Source organism: Sciurus carolinensis, chromosome 4, assembly GCF_902686445.1.
Source record: "Sciurus carolinensis chromosome 4, mSciCar1.2, whole genome shotgun sequence".
Lineage (NCBI taxonomy): Eukaryota > Metazoa > Chordata > Mammalia > Rodentia > Sciuridae > Sciurus > Sciurus carolinensis.
Genome location: NC_062216.1, coordinates 78,912,924 through 78,931,924, shown reverse-complemented (window position 1 = coordinate 78,931,924; position 19,001 = coordinate 78,912,924). Strand labels below are relative to the sequence as shown.

Genomic DNA, 19,001 nt, shown 5'->3' with positions numbered 1-19,001 from the left:
TGGGATAATAAAGAAATACAATCTGATAAGAAGTTAAAACAGATTTCAGATTTTTCAGGATGTAATGGAGTTTGTGGTTCTCTCAGGCATGATACAGAAGAGGAATTTGTCAAAAGAAGTAGTTTTCCACCTGGGATTTAAAACATAGTTTAAGAAATAGATAAATGCATATATGTGTGTATCTATATATTGATAGATATAAAACATGCTAATATATACATGTTCAGAAATATATACATATACACATAGAATATATACATGAATTGTACAAATATATTGCATATAGATTGATGACCTGCAAACTTATAAAACAAACATGACAGATAAAACAATACATAAATAACTATGAACTTCTTAAAGCTATTTTAAATAAATTAAGAACATTTCAATGATCATCAGAGTAGTGAGGTAGCACACTTAGCTACATAAACCTTATGAAGGACTAGAGACTTCTCTTGGCTTGATCCATTGTTTTATCTTTATATATTTCATTTTCTCACTAGGTATGCTTTTAAGACTATGATGCAGGTAATTTCCTTACCTTTGATTCATTGGGAAACTGGAATATTATTGATGTTGTAAGAATCAAGGGCGTACTCATCTGAAAAATAAGGGGAATATCCATCCATATTGACTCTCCAACTGTCCATAACCAGACTACATCAGACAATATAAACACATTATATTTAATATTCCAATAAATTTTCAAGAGAAGCTGTCACTTCTTCATTTTAGAAATCCATAAATATTCTGCTAACACTTAAGTTACTTGAGAGAATGCATTCAATTAGTAAATGACAGGGACAGAGTTAAAATACTTTTTAACAAACTTCATATGACACTCAACAAGAAACTAATAGTATCAACCTTCCTGGGAAGAGTTTTATGGTTTCTACAACACATTAGTAACTGTTGTAGAACCTACGGTATTGAAATTCTATAACATTTCAGAGTATCATTCACATCCCTTTGAAAGTCAGAGTCCATAGTGGTAACGTGATAGGATAAATCTTGGCATCAACAACCATGACAAAAACAAGAAAGACTTAGAATCTTAGCATGGTTTGTATTTTAAGTAAAAAGGGAGCCATTTCAGATTATATCATAAAGATTCTAAGTGTTGAAAAACTCTAGGAAACTAGAAAATGGCCTAGTCAGAAAATGTATTATGGAATAAAAATAATCCTCATACAAAGTAAAAACATCCATTGTTTAGTTTTTGAAGGCAGAGGATGACTTTGGAAAGTTTCATACCTCATAGAATGTTAGACATAGATAACATTCAACTGCATTAGGGCACAATTGTTACTTTCCTACCTTTTTCATAATAATTGTAGACCACAACTGGTGCGGGTTGAATGTTAGATACAAGGTTGCTTTGCTCAACAGAAAAAGTGAAACTCTTTACTACACCAGTAACCTAGAAACATACAAACAATAACTATATTATAACATGTCTGGAAAAAGGAAATCACTGAGAAAATTAACATTAGGAGTTCATGATTTACTCAAAGAGATCTAGTGTGAGCATAATCTTGCATAATAGCAAAAACAATGAGCTAGCTATTATTAAAGTGTATATTATCTTCAGTTCCATTGTTTATATTGAGGTGAAAACAATTTAGTTGAAAATGTTAGAGGGATGCAGACATTCATGGCAGTAGTAGTGATGTATACATAAAAAGGATGACTTTAAAATAGTTTGAAGTTTCCTTAAATAAGTTAAAGTAGAACTACTATTAGATTCAGCAATTCCACTTCTGAGTATGTATCCAAAAGAAATTGGATTATTATTTTGAAGAAATAGCTACACTTCCATGTTCAATGCAACATTATTAAGAATTACCAAGATATGGAAATAACCTGAGTGTTTGTCAACAGATAAAGAAACTGTGGTATATATGCAAAAGAGAAAATTATTTAACCATAGAAAGGAAGGAAATCCTTCAATTTTTGACAACACTGAAGAACATGAAGGAATTTATGCTAAGTGAAATAAAACATACAAAGAAAATAATACTGCATGATGTGACTCTGAAGTAAAATATAGGGGCTGGGGAGATAGCTCAGTTGGTAGACTACTTGCCTTGTATGCACAAGGCCCTGGGTTCAATACACAGCACACACACACACACACACAAAAAAAGAAGTAAAATATATAAAATTAAATTCATAGATGCAGAAAGCAGAATGATAGTTATCAAGGAATCAAAATGTACAAAGTTTCAGTTATATAGAATGAATAAGTTATAAAGACCTAAAGTATGAGATCTATAGTCAAAAATACTCACTGTATACTTAAAATTTGCTAATAGATCTTAAGGGTTTTCATCATATAAGAGGTAATTATATGAAGAGATGAATATATTAATTAACTTGATCATAATATTCAGTTCACTGTATATATACATATGAAACATCAGACTGTATACCTTAAATATATACAGTTTCAATAAATTAAAAAATTATTTCTGCCTTCACTGGAGTTCATGTCAAATGATAAAAGAATTGTATCTCTCAAGACTAAGTTAGGGGGGCGATCCAAGATGGCGGACTAGAGGGTGACTGCATCCCCAGTCGCTCCAGAACCCAGGAGTTAAGAAGGGGAGGCATTGAGAGACTCGGACTAAAATAGAGCCACGGGTGAGTCTGCCCACTGGGTAAAGCTTGGCCCGGGTGGCAGGCCCAGATAGAGGTGGCTTATCGGAGCAGGGCAGGGCAGCTAGAGTCTTCCACAGGCAGCCCTGCACACTTCGGTGGTGGGCCCCACTCACACAGCCAGCTTCTCCAGGTTCTCGGAGCAGGCCCCTAGTGAGAGCCTTTCTGATCAGAACAAGCTCCAAGTCCCGGAGCCAGTGCGGCATGCTCTGGCCCACAAGTGGCTTCAGGGACCAGGACAGGGCAGCCAGAGACTTCCCCAAGCAGCCCGGCCCCCTGCAGTGGGAGGCGCCTTTCAAGGCTAGCTTCTCAGAGCAGACTGCCCAGTGAGAGTCTTTCTATACAGAGCAAGCCACAAGTCCCCAAGCCAACGGAGAGCTTCGATCCGCAAGCAGCCTCTGGGATCAGGGCAGGGCAGCCAGAGACTTCTCCAGGCGGCTCTGCCCACTCCGGCCACAGGCTCTTTCCATGGGGCAATCCAAGATGGTGGACTAGAGGGTGACTGCATCTCCAGTCGCTCCAGAACCCAGGACTCAAGAAGGGGAGACATTGAGAGACTTGGACAAAAATAGAGTCACGGGGTGAGTCTCCCCCACTGGGCGAAACTTGGCCTGGGCGGCAGGCACAGATAGGGGTGGCTTATCAGAGCAGGGCAGGGCAGCTAGAGTCTTCTACCTGGCGGTGGGCTCCTCCCACACGGCCAGCTGCATGGTACAGGCCCCCAGTGAGAGCCTTTCCACACAGAGCCAGCTCCAAGCCCTGGAACCAGTAGAGGACTAGGGGCAGCTTTCTTCGGAAGCACTGCATTATCAAGTTCCTCAAAGACTTCAGGCTACTGAAGGCTGGGAGGTGATACACTGGAAATCTACCGGGACACTATAAGCTAATAGAGGAAATCTGCAAAATCTCAGGGTCCCACTGACAGCTGACCAATATGAGAAAACAAGGGAAGAAAATGTCCCAAACAAACCTACATACTACATCAATAAAACCCAATGACAGCACAGCAGAAGAAATGTCAGAAAGGGAGTTCAGAATGTACATAATTAAAACAATCAGGGAAGCAAATGGGGAGATGAAAGAGCAAATGCAGGCATTAAATGATCGGACCAATCAACATTTAAAAGACCAAATACAGGAAGCAAGAGATCATTTCAATAAAGAGTTAGAGATACTGAAAAAAAAAAAAAAAAACTGAAATCCTTGAAATGAAGGAAACAATAAACCAAGTTAAAAACTCCATAGAAAGCATAACCAATAGGACAGAACACCTGGAAGACAGAACCTCAGACATTGAAGACAAAATATTTAATCTTGACAACAAAGTTGACCAAACAGAGAAGATGGTAAGAAATCATGAACAGATTCTACAAGAATTATGGGATATCATGAAAAGGCCAAATTTAAGAATTATTGGGATTGAGGAAGGCTTAGAGAAACAAACCAAAGGAATGAACAATCTATTCAATGAAATAATATCAGAAAATTTCCCAAATCTGAAGAATGAAATGGAAAACCAAGTACAAGAGGCTTATAGGACTCCAAATATACAAAATTACAACAGACCCACACCAAGGCACATTATTATGAAAATACCTAACATACAAAATAAAGACAGAATTTTAAAGGCCGCGAGAGAAAAGAATCAAATTACATTCAGAGGGAAACCAATAAGAATATCAGCAGATTTTTCAATCCAGACCCTAAGAGCTAGAAGGGCCTGGAATAACATTTACCAAGCCCTGAAAGAAAACGGATGCCAACCAAGAATCTTATACCCAGCAAAACTTACCTTCAAATTTGACGACGAAATAAGATCCTTCCATGATAAACAAAAGCTAAAGGAATTTACAAAAAGAAAGCCAGCATTACAGAACATTCTCAGCAAAATATTCCATGAGGAGGAGATGAAAAACAATGATGCAAATCAGCAACAGGAGGAACTAGCCTAAAGGAATAGCCAAATAAAGGAGAAACCAAATCATGTCAAAAAACAAATATGAGTCAAATGACTGGGAATACAAATCATATCACAATAGTAACCCTGAATGTTAATGGCCTGAACTCATCAATCAAAAGACATAGACTGGCAGATTGGATTAAAAAGAAAAATCCAACAATATGCTGCCTTCAAGAGACTCATCTCATAGAAAGAGATACCCAGAGACTAAAGGTGAAAGGATGGGGAAAAACATACCACGCACACGGACATAGCAAAAAAGCTTGAGTATCCATCCTCATTTCAGATAATGTGGACTTCAAGCCCAAACTAGTCAGAAGGGATAAAGAAGGACATTACATGCTGCTTAAGGGAAGCATAAATCAGCAAGACATAACAATCATAAATATCTATGCCCCACACATTGGCTCATCCACATACGTCAAACAAATCCTTCTCAATTCCAGAAATCAAATAGACCACAACACAATAATACTAGGCGATTTTAACACACCTCTCTCACCACTGGATAGATCTTCCAAACAAAAATTGAATAAAGAAACCATAGATCTCAATAACACAATCAACAATTTAGACTTAACCGACATATATAGAATATACCATCCAACAAAGAACGAATACACATTCTTCTCAGCAGCACATGGATCCTTCTCTAAAATAGACCATATTTTATGCCACAAAGCTACTGTTAGCAAATACAAGAAGATAGAGATACTACCTTGTACTCTATCAGATCATAATGGATTGAAATTAGAAATAAATGACAGAATAAAAAACAGAAACTTCTCCAATACCTGGAGATTAAATATTACACTATTATATGATGAATGGATAACAGAAGACATCAGGAGGGAAATAAAAAAATTCTTAGAAGTAAACGAGAACAAAGACACATCATATCAAAATCTCTGGGACACTATGAAAGCAGTACTTAGAGGAAGATTTATTTCATGGGGCGCATTCAACAAAAGAAGTAGAAATCAACAAATAAACGACTTAACACTACAGCTCAAAGCCCTAGAAAAAGAAGAGCAGACCAATACCAAAAGTAATAGAAGACAGGAAATAGTTAAAATCAGAGCTGAAATCAATGAAATCGAAACAAAAGAAACAATTGGAAAAATTAACAAAATAAATAGTTGGTTCTTTGAAAAAATAAACAAAATTGATAAACCCTTAGCCACACTAACAAAGAGAAAGAGGGAGAAAACTCAAATTACTAAAATTCGGAATGAACAAGGAAACATCACAACAGACACGAGTGAAATACAAAACATAATTAGAAGCTATTTCGAAAATCTATACTCCAACAAAACAGAAAACCTCGAAGACATCAACAAATTTCTAGAGACATATGAATTACCTAAACTGAACGAGGAGGACATACACAACTTAAATAAATCAATTTCAAGCAATGAAATAGAAGAGGTCATCAAAAGCCTACCAACAAAGAAAAGTCTGGGACCTGATGGGTTCTCAGCCGAGTTCTACAAAACCTTTAAAGAAGAGCTCATTCCAATACTTCTCAAACTATTCCATGAAATAGAAGAGGAGGGAACCCTCCCAAACTCATTCTATGAAGCCAATATCACCCTGATACCTAAACCAGACAGAGACACATCGAGGAAAGAAAATTTCAGACCAATATCCTTAATGAACATCGATGCAAAAATTCTCAATAAAATTTTAGCAAATCGCATACAAATATATATTAAAAAGATAGTGCACCACGATCAAGTGGGTTTTATCCCAGGGATGCAAGGTTGGTTCAACATTCGGAAATCAATAAATGTCATTCACCATATCAACAGACTTAAAGTTAAGAATCACATGATTATTTCAATAGATGCAGAAAAAGCATTCAATAAAATACAGCATCCCTTCATGCTCAAAACACTAGAAAAAATTGGGGTAGTGGGAACATTCCTTAACATTGTAAAGGCCATCTACGCTAAGCCCAAAGCCAATATCATTCTAAATGGTGAAAAACTGAAAGCGTTCCCCCTAAAAACTGGAACAAGGCAGGGATGCCCTCTTTCACCGCTTCTATTCAACATCGTCCTTGAGACTCTAGCCAGAGCAATTAGACAAACCAAAGAAATTAAAGGGATATGAATTGGAAAAGAAGAACTCAAACTATCCCTATTTGCTGATGATATGATTATATATTTAGAATTTCCAGGTAATTCCACCAGAAAACTTTTAGAACTCATAAGTGAATTCAGTAAAGTAGCAGGTTACAAGATCAATGCTCATAAATCCAATGCATTTTTATACATAAGTGATGAATCTTCAGAAAGAGAAATTAGGAAAACTACCCCATTCACAATAGCATCGAAAAAAATAAAATACTTGGGAATCAATCTCACAAAAGAGGTGAAACCTCTACAATGAGAACTACAGAACACTAAAGAAAGAAATTAAAGAAAACCTTAGAAGATGGAAAGATCTCCCATGTTCTTGGATAGGCAGAATTAATATTGTCAAAATGGCCATACTACCTAAAGTGCTATACAGATTCAATGCAATTCCAATTAAAATCCCAATGATGTACCTTGCAGAAATAGAGCAAGCAATTATGAAATTCATCTGGAAGAATAAAAAACCCAGAATAGCTAAAACAATCCTTGGCAGAAAGAGTGAAGCAGGGGGTTTCGCAATACCAGATCTTCAACTCTACTACAAAGCAATAGTAACAAAAACGGCATGGTATTGGTACCAAAATAGACAGGTAGATCAATGGTACAGAATAGAGGACATGGACACAAACCCAAATAAATACAATTTTCTCATACTGGACAAAGGGGCCAAAAATATGCAATGGAGAAAAGATAGCCTCTTCCACAAATGGTGCTGGGAAAACTGGAAAACCATATGCAACAGAATGAAATTAAACCCCTTTCTCTCACCCTACACAAAACTCAACTCAAAATGGATCAAGGACCTCGGAATCAGACCAGAGACCCTGCATCTTATAGAAGAAAAAGTAGGTCCCAATCTTCACCTTGTTGGCTTAGGATCAGACTTCCTCAACAGGACTCCCATAGCACAAGAAATAAAAGCAAGAATCAACAACTGGGATAGATTCAAACTAAAAAGCTTTCTCTCAGCAAAGGAAACTATCAGCAATGTGAAGAAAGAGCCTACAGAGTGGGAGAATATCTTTGCCACTCATACTTCATACAGAGCGCTAATTTCCAGAATCTATAAAGAACTCAAAAAACTCTACACGAAGAATACAAATAATCCAATCAACAAATGGGCTAAGGAAATGAACAGACACTTCACAGAAGATGTAGAAGCAATCAACAGATATATGAAAAAATGTTCAACATCTCTAGTAATAAGAGAAATGCAAATCAAAACTACCCTAAGATTTCATCTCACCCCAATGAGAATGGCGATTATCAAGAATACAAGGAACAATAGGTGTTGGAGAGGATGTGAGGAAAAAGGTACACTCATACATTGCTGGTGGGGCTGCAAATTAGTGCAGCCACTCTGGAAAGCAGTATGGAGATTTCTCAGAAAGCTTGGAATGGACCCATCATTTGACCCAGCTATCCCACTCCTTGGCCTATACCCAAAGGACTTAAAATCAGCATATTACAGAGATACAGCCACATCAATGTTCATTGCTGCTCAATTCACCATAGCCAGATTGTGGAACCACCTAGATGCCCTTCAGTTGATGAATGGATAAAGAAACTGTGGCATATATATACAATGGAATATTACTCCACAATGAAGAATGATAAAATTATGGCATTTGCAGGCAAATGGATGAAATTGGAGAATATCATGCTGAGTGAGATAAGCCAATTTCTAAAAACTAAAGGACGTATGATCTCGCTGATAAGCGAATGAGGACATATAATGGGGGGTGGGAGGGGTTAGCATTAGGGTTAGGGTTATGTTTAGGGTTAGGGATAAGGAGTGTGGTAAGAATGAAGGAAAGAAGGACTGTATAGAGGGAAAAGGGGTGGGAGGGTTGGGGGGGAAGGGAAAAAAAATAATGAATCAAACATCATTGCCCTATGTAAATGTATGATTACACAAATGGTATGCCTTGACTCCATGTACAAACAGAGAAACAACATGTATCCCATTTGTATACAATAAAAAAAAAGACTAAGTTAGATATTATAAGGATTGAAAAAATGGGGAGATGATGCTTCTAAACTTGAGAACTATCTAGTCAGGTAAACAAGGCCTGCATACAAAAAATTTTACAGTTAACAGAGAGAAGAGGATCAGTGGGACAGAATATTTAATCTCTTATATTTTTTGTAAACTCTAATTTATGTCTGTATGAAATAGGAGCACCCAATAACCTTTTAGAAGACAAAACAAAAAAAAAAGACATGAAAGAAAAAAATAATTGTGAACTTACATTTTCCAGGTAGAAAAGAACATGGTCATTTTTAACTTCAGTCTTCATTACGTGACCATTGTTCTCAAGCTTGGAAGAAAGTGGCAGGGAAGATGAGGTAGATATTAGAACACAGAGAGAAGCAGTCGCAAATTGTACGTTCAGGTCATTGTTTTGTCAGGTTCTTATTTATAAGATGTTTTTAAAAGCACACTTAGGAACCAAACAAACATACTATGAGCCATGGGGGAAAAATGACTGAGAATTGCTGCAAATTGAAAACATCATTCCTCTAGGTATGTTACAGCAAAAATACAACTGTGGACTCTAAAGAGGTATGCTTAAATTAAAAAAAAAAAATCCCACGGTTTTGTTTGCTAACCAATGGTTTGTTTCATCTATATACAAAATCATTTTCTCTGTACTGAAAGATTGTGTTCCAACTGTTTACCTCTTGAATGGATGCCAGAACGGGAGTGAATCCTGAGAGCATTTTGACATCCACAAGGACCATAATGGAGTTATTGTGAATTCCAGTATATCTTAAATTTAAAAACAACAACAACAACAACACTAGTTTAGCCATCAGTTTAGAAATGTGACTTAATTCACAGTAAAGGGGGCAGATGGATGAATTCTAATGGGCTAGACATCTGGAGAAAAGCCAAAAGTTGAAAAAGAAAGACCTTAAGAAATTTATCCTCAAACATCTGAGAATTGGTACAACCAGAGTGACAATAGAGGAGATGGCACAAACCAACAGTGGCTGAAGCTATAATGAAGTGTCTAGATCTAAACTCTCCCCAAACTGCTGTGAAGTTCACCTGCGATCTCAAAGTCAGAACTTATAAATAAATACATAAATAAAGCTTATACATTTATGTTACATATAGTCATGTTAGCCTTAGATCAGCACAACATGTAGAGCAGATCTTTGTTTAAAGGAGAGCATTCTGGTATACATACCCCCTGACATTTTCTAGGTCCTATTTTGGCCTCTGGAAAGCATTAGTGGGACATGAAGTTAAGAGTTCCACAATGTATTTAATCCATAGCTCTGGTTTTCAAGAAATTAATCATTTAGAAATCCTAGGTAAAATCTCCCCAAATAGTTTTACTCAGTATTTCCCTATACATTAACTTATGGTAAAACCCTTTGGTGTCTATAAATTATATTTGAATTCAAGAGGATTATTTTATTTTTCTATTCTGAAAAGTAGAAACCTAAAATTTGGCTCTTTCAGGTATAAAATAAAATTTGTGAGACTTCCACTATAGGGCCACCTATACTTGTCTTGAGGAGAAAATACACTGTCTCCATTGTCCCAAAATGGAAGTGACTATACACACACACACACACACACATACACACACACACACACAAATAAAAACATTACTGTTAATATTAGCAAGGTAAAACATTCGATTTATACTTGCACAGAGTACAAATTGTACTTGAATAACCTTAGCTCTGATTTAACTAAAGATGTACTAAATGGTGGTGTCTATACATACAGTTGTGAAGTGATGTAGAACATTCTCTACCAACATGTGACCTCATCACAGGTACCATCATTTATATTTTGTTATTTCACTTTGGTTTAATTATTTTTTATATATCACTCTCTCTCCAACCTGGGAACTGATATCAAAATGTTATACTTACTTGAGAGTCACTGTAAGACCAAAGTTAGCCTGGAATATATCTGAGGAGTTATTCTTTACTATGTCCAAGGAAAGGGAAAATCCAGATGCCTTCTTAGGTAGTGGCACATTATACCTGAGGGTGGCCTAGAATGAATGACACATGATGAGAAAATTCATCCTGTAGTAAGAACCAAAGGACTTCTTGTATCTCTTTGTCCATTATTAATGCTCTCTATATACTTATCATCAAGTAATCAGGTATAGTTTTCATCATTAATAGAATCTTTCCCAACATAATTTATGGAAGATAGAATACTTTCTAATGACTATATTCCTCAAGAAACTTTTCCTAGCCAGTTAAACTTAAGAGTGAATACGCTAAAAAGAACAATTAGGATGGCTATTATCAAGAATACAAGCAACAGCAGGTGTTGGCAAGGATGTGGGAAAAAGGTACACTCATACATTCCTGGTAGGGTTGCAAATTAGTGCAGCCACTCTAGAAAACTGTGTGGAGATTCCTTAGAAAACTTGGAATGGAACCACCATTTGACTCAGCTATCCCACTCCTCAGCCTATACCCGAAGGACTTAAAATCAGCATACTACAGTGATGCAACCACATCAATGTTCATAGCTGCTCAATTCACAATAGCTAGATTGTGGAATCAATCTAGATACCCTTCAAATGGTGAACGGATTAAGAAACTGTGGCATATATATACAATAGAATATTACTCAGCCATAAAGAATAATAAAATTATGGCATTTGCAGGTAAATGGATGAAGTCGTTGAATATCATGCTAAGTGAGATAAGCCAGTCCCCAAAAACCAAAGGCTGAATGATCTCTCTGATAAGCGGATGATGATACATAATGGGGGGTGAAAAGGAGGCAAGAATGGAGGAAGGATGGATTGTAAAGAGGAAAAAAAGGAGTTGAGAGGAGGTGGGGGGAAGGAAAAATAACAGAATGAGGCAAACATCAGTACCCTATGTACATGCATGATTATACAAATGGTGCGACTCTACTTCCTGTACAACCAGAGAAACAATAGTTGTATCCCATTTGTGTATAATGAATCAAAATAAATAAAAAGGAGCATATACACTAAAAAGAACAAATAAAATAAAATAAATTCATAATCATAAATAATCAAATAAGTGCAAATTTAAATTATAATATATTAGCATTTTATAGTCAAAAGACTAACAAAACTAGAAAGCTAGATGACTCCACTACTTATGAATCTGGGTGAGTCTCTACTGAATGTAGAGACTGCTAATACGTTTTAGTTAAAGATGAATAGTTAATAATTTAGATAAATATCCTATAATTCTGAATATTTGTTCCACAGTATGTAACCCAAAGAACTCACCGACATGTCCATACATACTAAGACAAAGAGTTATATATTTTTATGTTAATATGTCGCAGTAGCATCATTTGCATGGTGGGAAATTACAGATGAATTTACATCATCAGGAGACAGAAATATTGGAACAATTAAGATGTATTGAGTACTAGGGACTTAATTAGAGCAAATTATATTCCATGGTTATACAATTATGTCAAAATGAACCCTAATATTATGTATAACTAAAATGAACTAATAAAAAATAAAGGAATAAAGAAAAGAGTACCTCTTCATAAAATAACTTTCATTTTCTGCTATTGATTAGAAAACACATGAGAGGAAGAATAGAGATAATCACAGAACAATGCAAAATGGCAAATAACACTTTATATGTAACTGAACAGTTCGTATGATAGCAGTTAACTGGTAAACATTTGTTTCCCTCTTAGGTTGATTTCTATTACCTGGATAAATGTGCAGCCATTTCCTTCCACATCTACTGTATATCGTCCATGTGCTTTTGTTAGTTCTGAACGTTGGACTAGCAAGCGGTTTTCACTGTTAATCTGGAAAATCTCACTAGACTCTTCACTTCTAAAGGTGACGATGTTTTGATCACTAGAGAAGGTTAATTTCATGTAGCGGGTTATGGCAAGAAGGCAGACTGTGGTGTCCTGCACAGAACAGTACAAGTAATGACCCAAGCTCTGTTATGAGGCAATATTAGTCATCATTTAACTGTGAACTTTAAATCAACCCATAGAAATATCCCTAAAACAGTCAAGAGAACACCAAGAAGCAATATCCTGAACAATAGAAAAATATAGTCACTTGTGCGAGTTGTTGCCTTTTGACTTTCTTCAAGAACTCTTAATTTGATTTTAGTTTTCTGAAATATTTTATAAAATATAATAATATAATAGATATACATTATATATATAAATATTATCTCTGCCTATGGTTTTAATGACACTGAGACTAAAATGAGAGGGAAATGAACATTTTTCTTGTATAAATTAATCACATTTTCTTGAAGTTTCAATTTTTCCCACTAGGAAAAGAAATATCATTATTTTTATGATTATTGATTTCTCCTGTTATCCATTCTTATCAGTTACTTTTTCCAATGTTTAAAGCACAGAATTAGAGAGAAATCTCTCTTCATTGTAGAAAGGATCGTCAAATATCTAATGTACTGAAAACCTGATGCTTATGGTAGAAATCACTTATAGACTTGCATTCTGTAGAATACCATCTTCTGCACATTGTTATTAATGTCAGGTCCACATTGATTACCTGGGTGGAAGAGAAGCCTCCATGGGAGTTCATCTGTTGAGCCAGCCACTGCACAATCTTACTAGCATAGGTGAGGTCCTGAATTTTCCAGGAAATGACAGCCAATAGCACATAGCAAGTCTTCTCAGTCTGCCCAGAAAGTGCCCACGGAATAAAGGATGGGGATTGTTCTGTCTTGGGTTTCTTTTCTCTTTCCCAATATATCACATTATCTGAGAAAAAGGAAGAATTTTCACAGAGTCTGGATAGAAAGTCCCTATAAAGTTACAGATAATGAGGGTGAAAATTCCATTCTTGGCCTCTGTTATGAACTGAGGTATATGAATCTCCTTAAAATTCATATACTGAAGTCTTAACTCCTGGGACCTCAGAATGTGATTGAATATGGAATCTTTGAAGAGGTAAAGTTAAAATGACTTCATTAGGGTAGGATGAAATTCAATCTGATGTCCTTATAAGGAATTTGGAGACACAGAATGAACTCCAGGAATGCTTATACACAAAGGAAAAACCAGGTGAAGACAGGGAGGAGATGCCTAGCTACAAGTAAGAAAACTACATCTGCTGACTCCTTCATCTTATTATTTTACTCTTCAGAACTATGAGTAAATAAGTTTTTGTTGTTTAAGTCACTGTGGTCTTTTGTTTTAAAGTTTTAGAAAATGAATACAGCCCTAAAGAGCAACTATGTAAGGTCAAAAGTGGTGTGTGATTAAGTTTCACAAGTAGTTCTTATTGATGAGTTCAGAGGTGGACTGCTGGCCTAGCACACCTGGGACCCTGGGTTTCCACTCTAGAACTGCAAAACCCAAACCCCCAACAACAAAACAAAACAAAACAAACAAACAAACAAACACAAAAGAAGATACTGGATATGGCATGGTTGGTGTGTCTGATTTCCATTACTATACTCATTTGAGAAGAATTTAACAAAAAAGAGAAAGAGGGGAATCTAAGACACACAGTATTTTTTAAAGATAAAGGGGGCACAGATGAATTCCTTAAGAGGAGTGGGAATACCCTGGTAAAGAGAGGGTTAAAAAATCATTATGTAGTAAGTTCCATTACATTGTTTTAAAGATAATCCCTTATTAGCAAAATTGAATGCTATAACTTACTTGTTTTTGTAGCAGATTGATCCAGGATCTGGAGTAAGGCTTCCACTTTCTCTTCTTTTCCAGCTAATGCAAAAGCATAAGCTAGGATTGCCTGTGTATAGCCATTAGGGACACCACTTTCCAATGCCTCCTCCAGGCAAAAGAGCCCATTACGTAGAACAGGAAACTAGTGAGGAAAAATATATTTTAAAATGAACCTGAACATTTTGTAAGTTTGCTGGATATTTAAACTAGTCATTGTTCATAATATATATATATATATATATATATATATATATATGTGTGTGTGTGTGTGTGTGTGTGTATCTTTGAAATATATTTTGTATATAAACCCATTCATATATATTCAAAAGTAATATACTTCAAAAGTATAACTTGAAATACATTTGTAATGTTATTATTACTATGTAATAAACAAAATTTAAGTAATAAGAAAAAGGCAATGTTCCTCCATCCTAAGAATTTTGATTACTCTTAATCTAGAGTCTACTTAATGTGCATTCAGATGCTGAAGCTAGAAGTTAGTGGAATCCATACAGAGGAATTGAGCCCAGCTTCAAGGAGTGCTCCAGTGATATATGCAGAGAGTAAAATGTCCTCTTCATCTCCACCCTAAAAAGAACAACAGCGAGTCACATAGGATGGTAGATAACAAAAGAACAGTTATTCATCTGCAAAGAAACTAAGTAGGAAAGAAATGCAAGGACAAAAATCCTAATTCACAAAACACTTGAACATGTGCAATTTGTGTGTGTGTGTGTGTGTACACATGCATGTGCAATGCTGGTGATCAAACCCAAGGATTCACAAGCTAGGCAAGTGTTCTACCACTAAGCTATAATCTCAAACCCAAACATGTATAAACTTTAAATTTGCTAATTAATAGCCATGCTATCTGAACAAGAATCAATTAAGGTCCAATGTAATGATTACATTGAACATAACAATTTTAGATATATTTAATACATATATGATATTTATGTGACCTGAAATTAAGCATGTACTCCAAGCAACTCATATGACTCTATTTGACATTATTTGGTATTAATTTGACCAGCAAATAAAGAATTTGTGATATGGTAAAACAGAAAATCACTGAAAAACAATTCTGAAAAATCTATGCAAAATTACCCTAGGAGGTAATACTTGTCAGGTCTCATAGAGTCTTACAGTGTAAAACTAGAAAAAATAAATAAATCAAATAATTTTCAAATTGGCTGTGTATAAAAGTTCTCTAAGAAACTTTTAAGCCTGCATCCACACAAGACAATATCATTTAAAAACTCAGAAATATGAATTGTAATAAGTGTTCAGAGAAATGAGTTGTAATGGGTACTCTGGTGATTCTGGTGCAGACAGCATTCAGACTGGATTTGGGATCCAATGATCTAATACACAACTCTCATTTTATCTAAGCAAAAGGAAACCTTTCTTTTTTTCAGAAAAGTAATATTTCTGAAGTACAATTTTCAAGGTGCAAATAACAGAACAGGGTGGACACCAAAGCAAGATGTGGTTAGAAGCATGTTTAAATTATAGTAAGTGGTATCACCATTCTTCTGCCATGTTTTTACTTTTCTCTTGCATCTTTCTCAGAATTCAACACACACACACACACACACACACACACACACAGACTTAATTGCAGTCATCCTTAGGTATCCATGGGGAATTGGTTCTAGGATGCCTTGCAGGTATAAAAATCCATGGGTGCTCAAGTCCTGTATAATGTAAATCATCTCTAAAATACCTATAATATCTAATATGATATAATTTCTATTTTAAATAGCTCTCTATTGCTATAAGTATTGTTTGGGGAATAATGACATGGGAGAAACTTTGTACATGTTCAATACAGATGCAGTCCCCCATCCTACCCCAAATACCCTTAATCCATGGTTGGTTGAATCCATGCATGTGGAACCCTTGGATACAAAGGGCCAGCTACACTGTATACAGAAAGGATTGAGTGAGATCACACAAATGGAAGCATTGATCAGTAACACGGTCAATAAGAAGAAAGATACGGAGAGGATATTTTAGAACATTAAAATGTCTTTTATTTTTCTACATAGGAACAAGAATTTTTCCCATTAGGGTCCTCCCTTTGTGAGACTATGTTTGGAATAACTTAAAGACTTCTCCTCCCTTTCAATTACTTAAGAATAAAGCAGTTTGAAAATAAACTGCATTAAAGTTAAATACCATAAATGAAGCAGGCCAGGCACCCCCACCCAAAAGACCCTTGCCAAAATTAAGCTTCTCTTCTTGTCAGAAAGATTTTTAGAGTATCAGCAGGAGGTCTGCAGAGAGAACTGTGGTTTTAAGTTTCCTCTTTCTTGTACATATCAGGTTTGCACACAAAAGAGGTGATAGAGTTAGAGACCACAGTCAAGTTTGTTGTATAAAAAGATATTATCTCCGTTTTCTTGATAAAAACTTATAAAACCTCTGTCTGGCCTAAAAAGCACTTTCTACAAAAACTTTAAACACCCATACACCCGCCCCCATCACAGGGTATAAAGTTCAAAGAATTTCTAGACTTTTGGTTCAGAGGAGAATTTCAGGCATGAGCCAGGATGAGCCTGGATGGGCCAGGCGCAGCCAATAAGCCTGGTTCCTGAAAATCCCTTGGGTGTCCAGCCTCTTCTGTCCTACTTAGTAAGGAGTTCCCATTCATCCATATTTTGTAGTGAATTAGATTTATAGGCCACAATCCAAAAGTTGGAGTGGTCATTATGAAGGATACAGAGGAAAAACCCAGGACATTTTCTTAGGGACTATCAGGTTATGCTGAAATATCAGGATAGGAGGTTGCAAACATCCAGAGGGAAACAGGAAGGTTGGGAGAATAGAGAAGACATGTGATGGGGTAGAGGTGGATAACTGTCTTCAAAGAGCAGAAATATGAAGGGAGGGAGAATGCTTAGTGATTTACCTAAATGTAGGTAGGAAAAGGAAAAAGGTGAGTCCTGCCAAGGACACACTTTACCTCATTTACATTATGGCCAGGGTTGAACCATCCTTCAACCTTCCTTGAGAGGTATTGGAATAGCTTGCTTCATTGAAACAATGGTAATTACTAGATACAGTTCCCTGAGCTTTCTTGCCTCCCACAAATAGGTACAAATTTACATTCCTCATACACTCAAGATTACCCCTGTCCTTTAAAATATTTTCTGGCTCCAAATTTATGGATGTTTTCTCTGTAGGTTTTCTTCTCTCCCTCTCAATTTTCAATTTGTTTACTGTAAAGGATTGAGGATGGAAGGCCTAAGGACTTAAAGACATATGCAAAATTTGGAGGAGTTGTATCTCTGCTATGGTTAAACATGCATACAACAGGAATGATGCTGTTGACCAGGACACCACAGTCCTGTGACTACAGCTAACTCAGAAGGCATAACATTCCCCCTTCAAATGACCATGTTCAAGATGAGGTAGGCCAGAAGTAAGGGAAGGAACAGTAGGCACAGGAACAAGGAATACCTCATTCTATTAGTACCTCACCTCCCAGGCATTGTTGAAAAGCTGGTCATCATTTTCAAAGCAGCCATTGCTTTTCTGTTTGCTTGAAAGCCAGATTAAAGTCTGCTTTTGAACTGTTTCATCAATAAATACATATTCTTTCATTTTCTCCAATGTCTTGAAAGTGAGGGCAGTGAGCCTGTAATGAGGATTGCCATAGCAAAAGTTAGATACAAAGAGAAATGATGTCGGCTCCCCAGCCAGCTCATCACTGTGGTTTCCCTTGGGTGATAGATGCATTCAACTTGTCTAATATTGACAGCAACAGTCTTGATTGATAGTGGCTATTTCTTTGGGGTTAGCAAAATATTATGAAAAACAATCTGTAGAAGTTATGGTAGGCAGTTTTTAGCCTGTTTAACTTCAAAGGTCTTGCTATGTAGTCTGTTAGATTATATATACATGGAGACAGAACTGTTGTCATCAGATGCTTTGAGGCCTTCCAGAGTCACTTCCTTAATCTAAATGGGACTCCGAAGTGCAGAGCAGGATGTGCCACTTTCCAGGGAGTTAGCCAGCTGTGTAAGTGTAGAGATTATCATTAAATGGTCAGACTGCTAAGCAAATTGTATGAGACTGTAGGTAAATTGTCACATTAGAGTTAGAATAATCGAATATTTTGGTTTCATCGGATTCTTCTCTGTAAATTCACTTTGAAATCTACTTTGCTGGAAAAACCACACTGAACTCAATCCTCTCTCACCTCCTTTCAAGCCCTCCTCACATAATTTTTATATCATAGAAAATAAAATTTTTGTCTCACCATATGCTTCCTTTCCGATCCCACTGCCAAAACAAACTATATGAACCATCAGAGTTTTTGAAAGACAACTGCTTTTGATAACCTAAAATACAACATAGTAGGAAATTGTTTAACCTAAGGAAGATGGAAGAAAAAGAATGGTATAGTGTAATCCCTGGGTTTTGATATTAGACACACAAAAATTACTAGGAATGAATACTTCTGATTTTAATTTCTGACAGTTGGATTTTTTATCCATAATGGGGAAAAATAACTTCTTCCTTATATATTTTAATGACAAGTCACATGTGAATATGCCTCGCT

The 19,001-nt window shown here is 36.1% G+C and overlaps 1 protein-coding gene across 1 annotated transcript in view; it reads right to left on the bottom strand.

Annotated features, from left to right (window-relative positions):
* The window catches only part of LOC124982812 (ovostatin homolog 2-like), a 52,816-nt gene continuing 33,815 nt past the window's right edge, over nucleotides 1–19,001 (bottom strand). Inside the window, exons 25-36 of the mRNA XM_047549727.1 lie at nucleotides 18,699–18,780; nucleotides 17,918–18,074; nucleotides 14,945–15,019; nucleotides 14,408–14,573; nucleotides 13,290–13,501; nucleotides 12,458–12,667; nucleotides 10,657–10,781; nucleotides 9,442–9,532; nucleotides 9,012–9,080; nucleotides 1,318–1,420; nucleotides 542–601; nucleotides 1–130 (exon numbers count right to left, since the gene is read on the bottom strand). Of these exons, the coding sequence (XP_047405683.1) occupies nucleotides 549–601; nucleotides 1,318–1,420; nucleotides 9,012–9,080; nucleotides 9,442–9,532; nucleotides 10,657–10,781; nucleotides 12,458–12,667; nucleotides 13,290–13,501; nucleotides 14,408–14,573; nucleotides 14,945–15,019; nucleotides 17,918–18,074; nucleotides 18,699–18,780 (1,343 nt within the window). The 3' untranslated portion in view covers nucleotides 1–130; nucleotides 542–548. The remainder of the gene's footprint in view (nucleotides 131–541; nucleotides 602–1,317; nucleotides 1,421–9,011; nucleotides 9,081–9,441; nucleotides 9,533–10,656; nucleotides 10,782–12,457; nucleotides 12,668–13,289; nucleotides 13,502–14,407; nucleotides 14,574–14,944; nucleotides 15,020–17,917; nucleotides 18,075–18,698; nucleotides 18,781–19,001) is intronic.